Source organism: Pongo abelii, chromosome 12, assembly GCF_028885655.2.
Source record: "Pongo abelii isolate AG06213 chromosome 12, NHGRI_mPonAbe1-v2.0_pri, whole genome shotgun sequence".
In the NCBI taxonomy this organism is placed as follows: domain Eukaryota; kingdom Metazoa; phylum Chordata; class Mammalia; order Primates; family Hominidae; genus Pongo; species Pongo abelii.
In genome coordinates, this window is record NC_071997.2 from 25884509 (window position 1) to 25900181 (window position 15673).

Below are 15673 nucleotides of genomic sequence, written 5' to 3' on the forward strand. Positions count from 1 at the left end.
CTTTCACCTTTTTCATCTTTACCGTGTCATCACCCATTCTGAGCCTTTCTGGGCATCCCACTTCCCTACCTGTCTTTTAAAAAAGCTTTATTGAGATATAATTCACAAGCCATACAATTCGCCCATTTCAGTTTGTACAATAGTTTTTTCATATATTCACAGAGTCGTACGACCATCACCACAATCAATTTTAGAACATTTCCTCATCTGGAAAAGGAACCCTATGCCCATTGGCAGTCACCCCCCATTTATCTCCCACCTCCCCAGCCCTGGGCAACCACTAATCTTTCTTTTTGTTTTTTTGTTTTGTTTTGTTTTGTTTTGAGACAGAGTGTCTCTCTGTTGCCCAGGCTGGAGTGCAGTGGTGCAATCTCGGCTCACTGCAACCTCCGCCTCCTGGGTTCAAGCGATTCTCCTGCCCCAGCCTCCCTAGTAGCTGGGACTACAGGCGCCCACCACTACACCTGGCTAATCTTTTGTATTTTTAGTAGAGATGGGATTTCACCATGTTAGCCAGGATGGTCTCGATCTCCCAGCCTCAGGTGATCCACCCACCTCGGTCTCCCAAAGTGCTGGGATTACAGGCATGAGCCACCGCACCCGGCCATCTACTTTCTGTGATTGTAGATGTTCCTATTCCAGACATATCATATATGGAACATGTAATATGTGGTTCTTTGTGAATGGCTTTCACTTAGCATGTCTACTTGATTTTTGTATTATGAAATATAAAAAAAAGCATATGAAATGTGTATGTACAGTTTAAAGAAGAATAATAAAATGAGGGAGGCTGAGGTGGGAGGATCACCTGAGCCTGGGAGGCAGAGGTTGCAGTGAGCCAAGATCACACCACTGCACTCCAGCCTGGGTGACAGAGTGAGACCCTGTTTAACCAAAAACCAAAAAAAAAAATAATAAAGTGAGTACCCATGAACTCACCACCCAGCTTAAAATATAGAAAACTAACATCTTAGAAAGGGTCCCTGTTTGCTCTTCCCAGATTCCTTCACCCAACAAGTAACCATGACCCTGACTCCTGTATTAATCACCTTCTTGCTTTTCTTTTTAATTCTTCACCTATGAATGAAATCCTAAACATGATACTGTTTTTATATTTTACATAAATGGACTGTTTCGGTCTGTATTCATCTGTCTTAAATCTTCTGCTCAACATTGAACTTCGTATGTGGGTATGTGTACTACAGTTCATTTTCACTTCTGCATAAATTCCACTGTGTGATTATACCACAAAGTGTGTGGTATATGTAGGCATTTAGGTTGTATCTTTTTTTGCTATTATAGTAATTTTGTTATAAACATTCTTGTGCAAGTCTCCTGGTTACAAGTGCAAGACTTCCTCTAAATTATATACCTAGGAGTGGAAAAGAAACTCAAAGCAAAAGTGATTATACCAAATCACACTCTCCTCAGCATGGTATGAGAATTCCTGTTACTCTACGTTCTCACCAGTACTTGATATTGCCCAGCCTTTTTTTAAAAAAAATAATTAATTACTCTTTTTTGAGATGGAATCTTGTTCTGTTGTCCAGGAGGGAGTGCAATGGTGCAATCTCAGCTCACTGCAACCTCCACCTCCCAGGTTCAAGCGATTCTCCTGCTTCAGCCTCCCAAGTAGCTGGGATTACAGGCGCCTGCCACCATGCCCGGCTAATTTTTGTATTTTTAGTAGAGATGGGGTTTTGCCATGTTGGCCAGGCTGGCCTTGAACTCCTGACCTCAAGTGATCTGTCCGCCTTGGCCTCCCAAAGTGCTAGGATTACAGGCATGAGACACTGTGCCCAGCCTATTTTTAAAATTGTTTATGGAGACAGGGTCTCACCATGTGGCCCAGGCTAGCACCACCACGCCCAGCTAATTTTTCATAGAGATGGGATTTCACCATGTTGCCCATGTTGCTCTCAAACTCCCGAGCTCAAGCAGTCCACCCCGCTTGGCCTCCCAAAGTGCTGGTATTACAGGTGTGAGCCACTGCGCCCAGCCCTGTTGATTATCTTTAATTTTATAGTTAGTAGATTATGTGGTCTAAGAAATACGTCTATCTCAAGATCATGAAAATTGTCTCCTCTGTTTCATTCTACAAGCTTTATCATTTTATCTTTTTTGTTTGGGTTTATGATCCAATTTGACTTAATTTTTGCATATGGTATGAGGGAGGAATTGAGATTATTTTTCTCTATACAGATAACCAGTCGAGCACCATTTGCCTGAAAGACTATTCAGTCCCACATTGAATTACTTTGCCACCTTTGTTGAAAGTCAGTTAACTATATTGATCTATTTGCCTGTCCTTATCCACCACAACCTCTGCCTCCTGGGTTCAAGCGATTCTCCTGCCTCAGCCTCCCAAGTAGCTGGGATTACAGGCATGTGCCACCATGCCTAATTTTGTATTTTTAGTAGAGATGGAGTTTATCCATGTTGATCAGGCTGGTCTCGAACTCCCGACCTCAGGTGATCTGCCCGCCTCAGCCTCCCAAAGTGCTGGAATTACAGGCGTGAGCCACCGGGCCCGGCCTAGTTCTTTTACAAAATAATTTTGGCTATTGTACAAGTCTTTGGGTTGGACTTTGGTTGAAAATGCGTTACTTCCCATTTTCCTATTTTAGCATAAGCTCAACAATTTCTACAAAAAAGGCCACTGGAATTTCCTGTGTTCTTTTGTTTTCATCAGGTATTTTTTGTTTTGCTTTTAGTATTACATTCTATCTATTGACAATATGTATCTTTGGATTATTTTTAGTGGTTGCTCAAGGAATTACAATATTGACCTTTAATTCATGATAGTCTACTTTGAGTTAATAATATGCTACCTCACAGAAATAATTGTTTTATTATATGTAATATACCATGCAATTAACTACAGTATAATTGCATTGATACCTTACATTATCTTTGTTATACCTTTTTTAAAATATTTTTGGGTCGGAGTCTCACTCTGTCGCCCAAGCTAGAGTGCAGTGGTCTGCCTCTTGGGTTCCCGGGTTCAAGTGATACTCCTGCCTCAGCCTCCCCAGTAACTGGGATTACAGGAGTGTGCCACCACGCCCAGCTAATTTTTGTATTTTTAGTAAAGATGGGGTTTTGCCATCTTGGCCAGGCTGGTCTCGAACTCCTGACCTCAGGTCATCCGCTTGCCTCAGCTTCCTAAAGTGCTGGGATTACAGGCATGAGTCACCATGCCCGTCCTATCTTTATTATACATTCTGGAATTGGCTTGCTAATATTTTGTTGAGGCTTTTGCATCTATGTTGATGAGTAAAATCTTATTTTGTTAGTAATTTATTTAATGATGTAATTTACATACCACAGAATTCTCTTGTTTTGTAGTCACTCCCCTGTTCCCACCCCCAGGTCCACACAACTACTAATCTACTTTTGTCTCTGCATATTTACTTTTCCTGGATATTTCATATAAATGAAATTATACAATATGTCATCTTTTGCGTCTGGCTTCCTTCACTTGGCATAATGTTTTCCAGGTTTATCCATGATGCAGCGTGTATCAGTACTCCATTCCTTTTCATTGCCAAATAGTATTCCATCCTATGGGTGTACCATCCATCATTTGTTAATCCATTCATCAGTTGATGGGCATTGTTCCCACTTCTTAGCTATTAAGAATAAAGCTGGCCGGGCATGGTGGCTCACTCCTGTAATCCCAGCACTTTGGGAGGCCGAGGTGGGTGGATCACCTGAGGTCGGGAGTTCGAGACCAGCCTGACCAACATGGTGAAACCCCGTCTCTACTAAAAATACAAAATTACCCGGGCATGGTGGCACATGCCTGTAATCCCAGCTACTCAGGAGGCTGAGACAGGGGTATGACTTGAACCCAGGAGGCGGAGGTTGCAGTGAGCTGAGATCGCACCATTGCACTCCAGCCTGGGCAACAAGAGCGAAACTCTGTCTCAAAAAAAAAAAAAAAAAGAATAAAGCTGCTGTGAACATTCGTATACAAGTCTTTAAGTGGAATGGCTTTTTAAGAAACTGCCAAGCTTTTCTAAAGTGGCCACACTATTTTATATTCTCCTAGCAATGTAAGATGATTTCAGTTTCTCATTTATTATCTGTCTTTATTTATTATAGTAGGCACACAGTGGTACCTCATCGTTGTTTTAATCTGCATTTCATGTAATGACAATGAGCATCTTTTCTTTTTTTTTTTTTATATTATTTATTGATTTATTTTTTGAGACGGAATCTCGCTCTGACGCCCAGGCTGGAGTGCAGTGGGGCAATCCCGGCTCACTGCAACCTCCACCCGCCTCCTGGGTTCAAGCAATTCTCTTTCCTCAGCCCCACCAAGTAGCTGGGACCACAGGCATGTGCCACCACGCCCAGCTAGTTTTTGTATTTTTCGTAGAGACAGGGTTTCACCATGTTGCCCAGGCTGGTCTCAAAACTCCTGGGCTCAAGCGATCCACCCACCTCGGCCTCCCAAAGTGCTGGGATTACAGGTGTGAGCCACTGCACTCGGCCTATTTTTATTTTCTATTCTTTGAGACAGGGTCTCACTCTGACACTCAAGCTGGAGTGCAGTGGTGCAATCACGGCTCACTGCAATCTCTGCTTCCAGGGCTCAGGTGATCCTCCCACCTGACTCCCGAGTAGCTGGGACTACAGGCGCGCACCACCACACCTGGCTAATTTTTGTATTTTTAGTAGAGACGGAGTTTCTCCATTTTGTCCAGGCTGTTCTTGAACTCCTGGGCTCAAGCAATCCACCCACCTTGGCCTCCCAAAGTGCTGGGATTACAGGCATGAGTCACTGTGCCTGGCCACATCTTTTCATGTGCTCATTAATCATTCATTTATCTTCTTTAGTGATATGTCTATTCAAATGTGTTGCCTGTTTTTAAATTGGGTTGTTTCTCTTATTATTGAGTTGCAAGAATTCATTATATATTCTGAATACAAGTCCTGTACCAGATATGTGATTTGCAAATAGTCTGTGGCTTGTCTTTTCGTTTTCTTAGTAGTGTCTTTTGGAGTGCCAACATTTTTAATTTGATAAAATCCAATTTATTTTTTCTTTTATGGCGTTATATCTAAGAACTCTTTGGTTAACTCATGATTGTGAAGATTTTTCTCCTATTTTTTCTTCTAAGTTTTCTAGTTTTGGCTGGGTGTGGTGGCTCACACCTGTAATCCCAGCACTTTGGGAGGCTGAGGCAGATCACTTGAGCCCAGGAGTTCAAGACCAGCCTGGGCAACATGGCAAGATCCTACAGAAATTTTTTTAAAAATTAGCTGGGCAGGGTGACACATACCTATAGTTTTTTTGTTTTGTTTTGTTTTGTTTTTTGAGATGGAGTCTCGCTCCGTCACCAGGCTGGAGTGCAGAGGCACGATCTCGGCTCACTGCAACATCCACTTCCCAGGTTCAAGCAATTCTCCTGCCTCAGCCTCCCGAGTAGCTGTGATTACAGGCGCGTGCCACCACGCCCAGCTAATTTTTCTATTTTTAGTGGAGACGGGGTTTCACCATGTTGGTCAGGCTGGTCTCGATCTCGTGACCTCGTGATCCACCCGCCTCGGCCTCCCAAAGTGCTGGGATTACAGGCATGAGCCGTCGTGCCCGGCCACACCTGTAGTTTTTACAGTTTTACTTCTTACACTTATCCGTATGATTCATTTTGAATTAATTTGCATGTGAATATCCAGTTGTTCAAGCACCATTTGTTAAAAAGACCATCCTTTCCTCATGTGTTTTCCTAGGTTACATGTTAAAATACTTACTCTGTTCCATTGTTTAATTTTCTACATCAGAGGCTCCGTTTATGGGTTTAGTGATTTTCCTTGGTTTTATCTGTATCTGTCATTTTCTCCCTGATCCTTTTTTGACCTATTCTTTCCATTTCATTTCGGTTACTTTTCTTATTTCTATCCTTATTTCCATGCCCCTCACTGAATTGTCTGTAGCGTCTAATCTCCCGTGGACTACTTATGTTACCTTCCCATCTCTGTTATTGTTTTTTCTTCTTCTTGTTTTCTGAAGTTTGCGGGCTCACATTGCCTCATGAGCTCCTGAGCTCCTTCAGGGAGTGTGTTTTTGCTGGCACTTTCTGCAATCTGCCCCTACTCGGCATGCTTCCCGCTGTCTGTCTTGCTAGTCGCGTCCCGCAGGTGGCTGCTGCTGCTGCGCTTCACCCCTTGGCGTCGGTGGCGGTCACAGTTGCTTTTGGCAGTCCTTACGTGTATTTTGAGTCTGCAGATTATATCTGTCTCCTTGGTTTGCTGAAAATTGAGTTATTTTCCTTCTCCTTGTTGCTTTTGTAAGTTCTCCAAGAGTAGGAGAGGAAAGTTGCTGTTGTGTATCCTCACACTGAGAGCCCCAGGCATGCATCTCTGCTTATTTATCATTCCAGTCTTTCACTCAAAGGCCAGGGTCTGAAACTAGTGTCTTCCAAAAATCCCGGAAAATTATATTTTCCCTTTGAAAATCACCTCTTCCCCACTGTATCTCCTTCCGGAACTCACTCTGTCCTCTGTGGACCTTCTCATTCTGTCCTTCATATTTTTAAATCTCTTCCATATTTTTCATCTTGTCCTCTCTCTGGGCTGCATTCTAGATGATTTCTTCTAGATCTTCGTAGAAAGTCCTTAGGTGACCATTCTATTTAAATTACTCGGCATCTCCCTTTTTCCCTTCCCCACTTTTCTCCTTAGCATTTTCCATCTTTGACACACTATATTTTACATACTGATTTTGGGTGTTTTGCCCCACTATTTTTTAATTTCTTAAGTAAACTTTCAATTCAAGTAGAACATACCTATGGAAAAGTACATAAACCAAAGTGTCAAGTTCACTGAATTATCACAAAGCAAACGTGCCCTTGTAATAGCACTCGGATCATGGAGCTGGAGCACTCCAGAGGCCCCTGTGCCCACCCCACCCCACCAAGGCCCTCTAGATCATTTGGATGAAAGGAGCAAGTATCAAGCATGCATAAATGCAGCTCAAAACACTTTCCTCAACTACAGCCACTCCTCACCTCCATGGCATGACCATAGTTCACTGCAGCCTTGAACTCCTGGCCTCAGCCTCCCAAAGTACTGGGATTGCAGGCGTGAGCCGCCGTGCCCTGCCTCTTTAAAAAATAATAATTATTATTATATAAAAAATCATATCGTGTATTCTTTTGTATCTGGTTTCTTTTGTTCACTGTTCTATTTGTGCAGTGTGTTCACAGATCCAGATGACATAGGATATAGTCATAGCTCATTCATTGACTGCTGTGTATTATTCTATTGTGTGAACAGACCATAATTTATCCTTTCTACTACTGAGAGATTTTTGAGAGATTATTTATTTTATTTATTTATTTATTTATTTATTTATTTATTTGAGAAGGAGTCTCACTTTGTTGCCCAGGCTGGAGTGCAGGGGCGTTATCTCGGCTCACTGCACCGCCTCTCGGGTTCAAGTGATTCTCCTGCCTCAGCCTCCAAAGTAGCTGGGATTACAGGCTCACACCACCACTCCCGGCTAATTTTCATATTTTTAATAGAGATGAGATTCACCATGTTGCTCAGGCTAGTCTTGAACTCCTACTCAGGTAATCTGCCCACCTCGGCCTCCCAAAGTGCTGGGATTACAGGTGTGAGCCACCGTGCCTGGCCCTTTTTCGTTGCTGTTTTCGAGATGGAGTCTGGCTCTGTTGCCCAGGCTGGAGTGCAGTGGTGCAATCTCGGCTCACTGCAACCTGTGCCTCTTGGGTTCAAGTGATTCTCCTGCCTCAGCCTCCCAGGTAGCTGGGATTACAGCTGCCCACCACCACACTCGCCTAATTCTTTTTTTATATTTTTAGTAGAGACAGAGTTTCGCCATGTTGGCCAGGCTGGTATCAAACTCCAGACCTCAGGTGATCCTCTCCCGCCTCGGCCTCCCAAAGTGCTGGGATTACAGGCGTGAGCCACCGCACCCGGCCAAGAGATTTTTTGAGAGATATTTTGGCTGTTTCCAACTTTTGGCTATTATGATGAGAGCTGCTATGAACATTTTTCTCCATGTGTCTCAATGATACTGTATATGCCCTTCTCTTGGGTGTATACCTAGGAGTGGAGTTGATGGGTTAGGAGTATGTACACTGGTTCTCAGCTGCTCACTTTCTTGGAACTTTGTGGGCATTCTCTGAGGTCTGGCTAAAGTTTCATTCTCCAGAGAGGATTGGCTTGCTTATTCCAGTTACCTGGGACACTGCCAAGCAGGGACCACTTTATTTTTATTTATTTATTTATGACCACTTTGTTTTATTGATTGGCTGAGACACGGTCTCACTCTGTCACCCAGGCTGCAGTGCAGTGGCATGATCATGGCTCATTGTAGCCTCAAACTCCTGGGCTCAAGCCCACCCCAGCCTCCTGAGTAGCTAGGACTACAGGTATGAGCCACCATGGTTGGCTAATCAGAGACAGGGTCTCGCTGTGTTACCCAGGCTGGTAACAAACTACTTGAGACCACTTTAAATTAAATTTTTTGTTGGACACTCTTCAGGCTACACAGATAACATAAGCACCGAATGCCAACGTCCGTGAGGCCCCACTTGCTACAAATTTGGGGGAAGATTTTCTTCCCCTCCACCCAGAGAGCCACACTGGAGACAGGCAAGCTTCCCCACTGTCCCCTCCTGCGTGATGGGTCAGTTCTCATTCCCCGGCCCCCAATGGCTTAGGGTTTGGAGTTCGTGCTCTGTATGGTGTATGACTGCCGTAACAAAGTACTACAAGCCAGGTGGTTCTAGACAACAGAAACTCATTCTTTCACACGTCTGGAGGCCAGAAGTTCAAAGTCAGGGTGTCAGTGTTGATCCCTGCCGAGGGCTCTGAGGGAGAATCTGGCCATGGCTCCCTCCTGGTTTCTGGCGGTTGCTGTGGTCCTTGGTGTTCCTGGGCTCACAGCTGCATCCTGCCAGTCTCTGCCTCCGCTCTCACACGGTGTCTCCCTGTGTCTGTCCTCACTCAACTGCCATCTCTCTGTCTCCCTTTTTATAAGGACCCCAGTCCTTAAGGGCCCACCCTGCTCCAGTATGACCTCATCCTAACACATTACATCTGCAAAGCCCCCCACCCCCCGCCCAAATAAGGCCAGATGCTAAGGTCCTGCGGTTTGGGACTTGAGTGCGCCTTTCCCGGGGGGACACAGCCAGTCTGTAGCACGTGGGTCCCTGTTAGACTGCCCACCCTGGTCAGCCCTAGGCTTTCTCTTCTGCCCCCCGTTCCTCCCATAGTTGCCAAAGAAAAGCACAGGTTCTCCAAGAACTTTCCAGAAATTTGGAGAACAAAAGTCAGCTTTGGCTTTCGCTTGCCTCACAGATTTTCTGCATGTTAAATGTTCATTTTCTGTGGATTTCTGCCTCTAAGGCCAACTCGGCAGCAGTGCGGTTCAGAATCCTTTACGTTTGGTCTCGCTTCCACCTCATTTCAATAAGGAACATGACGAGGGAACCCAGTCTGTGGCACCCATCAGCGGTGTTTATCTATACTTGTTCCCCCTGCCCCTGTCCCACCCAGAGGCGTGCCCCATGCCCCTACCCCTGGCGTCTCGCTTGAGGTTCAGAACCCAGGGCTCTGGAGCTAGGCGCCTGCGTTATGACCGCCTGGCTGTGCCACCTCAGGGAAACTGCTTCCCATTGCTAGCCTGGATTTTCCCACTGTAAACTGGGGACTCTGGAAGACCGTGTGACAATGAAGGGTCAAAGTGCACACATTCTCACATTCTCAGTTGGGCCCCAGCCCAGCCTCCCAGCTGGAGGGTTCCAGTTAGCATTGTTAGCAGGTCGCATCTTTGAGGGTGAAGTGGTCCAGAGAGGTCCTCGGAGGGAGCAGAGTGAGAAGAGACCTCCCAGAATCCCCCAGACACCCCATCCCTCCATGTGTCTCTGTGTCTCAGGGAACATCTACCATTATGTGCCCTGGTACAACACCAAGCCTGTCGTGGCCGTGACCTCCAACTGGGAGGACGTCAGCTTCCGCATGAACTGCCTCAACCTCCTCCACTTCACTCGGGACCGCCTGGTGAGTGGTGCGGGAGCCGATGCTGGGAAGGGTTCAGAGTGTGGCTGGGAGACTTGGGAAACTGCATCACAGTGGCAGGAAACTGGTCACACAACTCATTCATGCATTCATTTCACACTGTTGAGAAGAACGTGCCAGAAGCAGGGCTAGGCACAGAAGACACAAAGATGATTAAACACAGCCCCTGTCTTCACTGTCTAGGGAAGTTGTACATGCAGGCAGTGACTGTGCAGTGCAACTAGGGCTATAATGGAGATTCAGGTACCAGGTGCTATAGGGTCAGAGAGAGAAGGTGGGGAGAGGAGAGGAAGAGTGGATAGTCAGAGGAGGTGTGCACAAAGGAAATGACACATCAGCAGGGTTTTGAAGAATGCATAGGATTTTGTTGGGGGCTGGGTGGGGGGTACAAGGGAATAACGTGCAAAGCCGCAGCAATGTGCTGGTTTCTGAAGTTCGGCAGGATCAGGGGGAGGCATGGAGGTGACATGAAGATAAGACCATAGAAGCTGGAAGGAGTGAGATCAGAAACGGTCTCAGGTGCCTGTTGGGAGTGTAGTTCTCGGTAGCCGCCTGGGGCTGGCACCTCTGGCATGACTTTCTCATGCCTATGTGGAGATCAGGGCTCTGTACTGCTTCCCAGTCTTATCCCATCCCTGCTTCTTGCCACCTGTTTCTTCTGTTGGGTAGCAGGAAGGATGTGGGGGGTTCGTAGCCTCGGAGTTGTGAACAACCTTGAACTGATACCACCAGGTTATCCCTCAAAGTTCCCAAGGTCGTGGCTGAAAACATCTTCGGCTAATCAGCCCTGTGGCCTGTCCAGCTGGGCTCCATGCTGAGGTGGGCTCTCTCACCATTTCTCTCCTGCTGGGCAGAAAGCCAACCTGGACACCCTGAAATCCACACGGAATCCGAAGGACCCAGCTCTCCTCTACCAGTGGGAGAAACTGCTGAGGGAGCTGGCGGAGGACTGCAGGTAGGAGTGGGGGCACTCTGGGATACAGCTGGCCTGGAGCTGAGCCAGATCTGGGCCTAGGGGCTCAGAGCAGTGCCCTGAACACCTCCCCCCGCCGTCCTTGGGGAGGAGCACTGCTCAGACCTCTCCCCAGCGGGAAACCCCAAGAGTCGCTTCTCCCTTCCCATTCAGGCCCCCTGAGCGCCCCATCAGAATGGTCCCTGCTGCCCCATACCCACACCCGAGGCTCCTACCAAGCCAGCCTGTCCCCTTCCTCCAGACAAGCCCACATAGCCCCACCTCCCTGCAGGCCTGGGAGGGTGGGAGAGGACTGGATGAGAACCCAGGGCTGGACACACAGCGAGCAGCCTTCCTATGGAGCAGTGGGAAGGGCTCCTGGGCCAGGCCAGCAGCGGATGGGGGCAGGATCTTGAGGCCAGGAGGGGCACGCTGGCCTAAGGCAGGGCAGGAATGGTGACACTGGGAGGCAGTAGAGAGGTCCAGCCCCTGCTACCCTGTCCTGGCCACAGGCGCCCTCTGCCCTGCATGACCTATCAGCCCAAAGCCACCAGCCTGGACAGGAAGAGGTGGCAGCTCCGCAGCCTCCTCCTGCAGGAACTGGCCCAAAAGGCCAAGCAAGCCAAGCCCAAGGACATGGTGGCCACAGTGGAGGACTGGCTGTACCGCCTCAACGCCGTGCTCCCTGAGGTGGGTGCCGCACACACAGGCCTGGAGCAGGGCTGGGAGCCAGCCGCGCAGGGCCTGACGTTCTCCCGCCTCGGCAGCCCCAGATGGGCCTCCCTGACGTCATGATTTGGCTGGTGGCCAAGGAGCAGCGAGTGGCCTATGCACAGGTGCCTGCCCACTCCGTCCTCTTCTCCCCGGCAGGGGCTCTGCACTCGGGCAGGCTCTGTGGGAAGATACAGACACTCTTCCTACAGGTGGGAATCAGGGGCTCCTCAGGGGAGGACAGGGCTGAGAAATGCCCGCAGGGGAGCCCCTGAACTCGCAGGACAGCCCCTATGGGGCCTGTTTCCCTGGTCCCTTAACCAGGTGGAATGGGGTTGAAACAGTCCCCAGAGGAAGAGAGGGGTCTGTGGCTGTCAGCATGTTGGGTGATGCCAAGTCCATGTACCTCATAAATGTTCCCCAAATCCACCTCCTCGCTGGGCGCGGTGGCTCACAGGTAATCCCAGCACTTTGGGAGGCCGAGGCGGGTGGATCACTTGAGGTCAGGAGTTCGAGACCCAGCCTGACCAACATGGTGAAACCCCGTCTCCACTAAAAATACAAAAAATTAGCTGGTCATGGTGGCACATGCCTGTAATCCCACCTACACGGGAGGCTGAGACAGGAGAATTGCTTGAACCTGGGAGATGGAGGTTGCAGTGAGCTGAGATCGTGACACTGCTCCAGCCTGGGTGACAGAGTGAGACTCCGTCTCAAAAAAAAAAAAACAAAACAAAACCAGAAAACAAATCCACCTCCTCTATCATCCTCATGGCCGCCACTTGGTCCATCCCCTTGTCATCTCTTCCCTGGACCGTGACGGGGTGATCTCCAAAATATTTCATGTCTATAAGGTTTGGTACCAGCCCATCATAGCAGATGCAAGCTATAAATAAGACTAAACACCCTGACCACCACCCCCACCCCTGGCTGTGACAGTGGCCTCCCTGCTTCTAATCCTCCCTTGGGGGACGTGGCGGCCACTCCCTCCCCCTTCAGAGACTCCCTGGCTCCCCACTGCCTCCTGGAGAAGGTGCCGCCTTTCGGCCTGGCCCCTGTTCCTGCATGCATTGTCTCTGGCCCACACTCTGAACACTCTGGGCTTTCCTGGCCCCAACTGTACCTGCCCTTTGCCCTCTCCACCAACGTGCAAGGCTCCTTCCATGCCCACCAGAGTACTTCGCATCCCGCAAGAGCCCCTGAGACATGAATGCCGGCTCTGTGTGGCCCTAGGCCAACTCCTGACCATGCCCAGCCCTCAGCGTGCTGCTCTGTAGAATGGGCCTGGCAATCACCATGCGCTCCTCACGGTGGGATGTGAGGATCCAGGCCTACGATGCACACTGGGCAACTGGCACAGTGCCGGCCCATAACAAGCACACGAGGAATGTCCGTCAGTCCCATTATCAACGTCCCTGCTACTCCCTCTGTGAGGCACTCCCAGCCTCTGCTTCATGGCTCCCAGGGTGGAGCCACCCCACTCGAGGGCAGAACAGAACTCCATGCTATTCACTTACAGCTCCAGCACTCAGCTCAGTGAGGGCCCCGCTCCCAGGGCTTGGGGGGAAGGGGCAGGTACAGCCCACTCGGGGGGTGGTCGGGGTGGTGTTCAGGGTGTTTAGTGCCCCTGTGGGACCGATCGCCTCTGGCTCAGTACCCAGAGGGTGAAGGACAGAAGGATGTGCTCCCAGCTCACCTCCGGGTCTGCATGTGGCTTGGCAATGTCACAGACAGCAAGGACCTGCAGCTGCTCCGCCAGGGTGACACGGCGGTGTACGCCGAGGTGGTGAGTGGTGAGCGGCAGCCCGAGGCCAGGGCAGGCACACGGGGGTGGAGGTGGGGTGGCCTCGCAGGGAAGAGATGGCCTCCCTGCAGGGCATCTGGCATGGGGAGGGAGGGTGTAGCTGCAGTAGCCCTGCACTGAAGAGGAAGAAAAAATTCCTGACCGGAACTGAGGGCTAGGAGAGAGTCTGATGGAGGAGGCAGAGACTAAAGCAACCTCGGACGCTGCCAGCTCTGGTCTCTTGATCCTCCATACACGCGTGGAGACAAAGGGGGCGACTAAGTGACCTCCGGGACCTGGTCCCCCTCTCCCTGATGCAGGTTTATTCCGAGCTTTCTCCTAGTTCAACAGCATGTGAAGTGAGCAAGGCTCTGACTTGCAGGGGCCTCACCCATCACCAACAGGGCAGCCCGGGACCCCTGCAGGCCCCAGTGGGGTCCCAGGAGGTGAAGGCCTAGAATGGTAGAGGAGCAGGATCTGAGGCATCTGCCCACAGAACCATCAACCCGGGGAGTGGGTGGGTGGCGGCCAGGGACTGCTCTAGAACCAGAGGAGGGGAGATGTCCTTGGCTACCCGGGGGGACGGACATGGCTCAGGAAGCCACGTGAACAGCAGAGGGGAAATAAGGTTTGAGTGTCAGGCTTTTTAACTTACTGAATTAAAACATACGTTTGCAGTGTCTAAGTTGCATGTGTAGATGGATACATCATAATATGTCTAACCAGCTCCGTAGGTCTTGGAGGCACAGAGGCGGAGAGCGGTTCAGGGTGCGGAGGGGGGGGGCAGGGAGCAGGGCCTGCGTGCTCAGCGGGCACCGGAGCACTGGGCCGGTGCCTTTGATGCCAGCTGCCTGCTCCCTCGTCACTGCAGACCCTGGGGAGCCCAGCCCTCCTGCACCACTTGACCACCATTGCTGCCTCTGGGCCTTTTCCACCACACTCTCCCTGCTGAGCACGCAGGCCCTGCTCCCTCCCCTTCACCCTGGACCCCTCTCCACCTCTGTGCCTCCAAGCACTACATAGACGTCTTATGATATCTCTGTCCACACATGCAGCATCCACCCCACTCTGCCAGCTGAGTGATCCAGGGCAGGGTTGACCTCTGAGCCTCAGTGCCCTCACCTGTGCAATGGGGACATGGCCCTTTCTTGCCTGGCTGCCACATTTTTAGGAGGCCCATGTCCCCGCACTTTGTGCTGGAGGAGGCGGCCGCCCTGACAAGCTTCTCTCCCCTAGTATGAGAATCAGGCCAAGTATAAAGACCAGTGGGGGCAGCAGGGGCTGTATCGCTGCCCCAACTTCTCAGATGTCATGGGGAACAAGACCCTCCCCATGACGGATTTCCAGCCACCCCTGGGATGGCACTGGCAGGACAGCTGGACAGTGGAACCTCAGAGAAGGTAAGGCCAGAGGGGGCAGGCCCCACCGGGAGGCCTTCACCTGGGAGGGCCAGTCCACTGCAGCCCAGAAAGATGGGTACCTAGCCCCTAAGCCTGGTGCCAGAGGGCCGAGGTGCACCAGGCCAAGGGCCCTGCCCACCACCCTGTCCTGCATGCCAGGCCCTGCTGGCCCTGTCCTGCCCAGAGCAGGTGGGGATGCCAGGTATGGGAACGCTTGGCCAGCAGAAGACGGCCCCACGGGCTGCTCGGGGAGGTGTGCTGGGAACTTGGGGTCTCACTACCCCCAGGCTCCTCCTGGACATAGACATCAACAAGAGCCAGGTGCTGGAGGAGGTATATGAGAACCAGGGCCGTGACACCAGAGGGGCCTGGGGGCCTGCCGCCATCCCAAACACAGATGTGGTGAGCGGGGCCGAAGCTGCCTCAGGGGTTGGGGGGCAAGCAAGGCCACCAGGCGGGGCGCCTTGGAAGCTGGGGGTCCCAGTGGAAAGGGTCTGAGCCCTATGCCCGGCACTATGCGTCGGGCCCCGGGTGAGCGCGCCAGCCCTCAGGCACTCACTCTCAGCACTGATGGGGTGAGGGGTTTGTAGAAATACCTTAAATAAGACTGAGAAACAACAAAAGGGAGGCAATGTTTCCTCCTAGGCCTCCTTCAAAGGTGCTGCTTACCCCGAAGGAGAGAATCTGCTTGGGGTAGGCTAACCCAGCACTGTCCAGTAGAACTTTCCGTGATGATGGAAATCTTCTATATCTGCACGTGTGGCTATTGAG

General features: G+C 50.2%; 1 protein-coding gene across 29 annotated transcripts in view; it reads left to right on the plus strand.

The window, feature by feature from the left end:
• Positions 1 to 15673, plus strand: part of FER1L5 (fer-1 like family member 5) — a 61801-nt gene that overhangs the window by 31375 nt on the left and 14753 nt on the right. For 26 of the 29 annotated variants that reach the window (XR_008522059.1, XR_008522058.1, XM_024242137.2 and 23 more), the window contains 7 exons: positions 9914 to 10038; positions 10911 to 11011; positions 11521 to 11698; positions 11776 to 11931; positions 13374 to 13505; positions 14739 to 14902; positions 15190 to 15304. Coding sequence is in view for 27 of the 29 variants with exons in the window: in XM_024242137.2 (XP_024097905.2) it covers positions 9914 to 10038; positions 10911 to 11011; positions 11521 to 11698; positions 11776 to 11931; positions 13374 to 13505; positions 14739 to 14902; positions 15190 to 15304 (971 nt within the window). In the remaining 2 variants the exon portion in view is untranslated. The remainder of the gene's footprint in view (positions 1 to 9913; positions 10039 to 10910; positions 11012 to 11520; positions 11699 to 11775; positions 11932 to 13373; positions 13506 to 14738; positions 14903 to 15189; positions 15305 to 15673) is intronic. The other 3 variants (XM_054547171.2, XM_054547173.2, XM_063713346.1) reach the window with 2 other exon arrangements.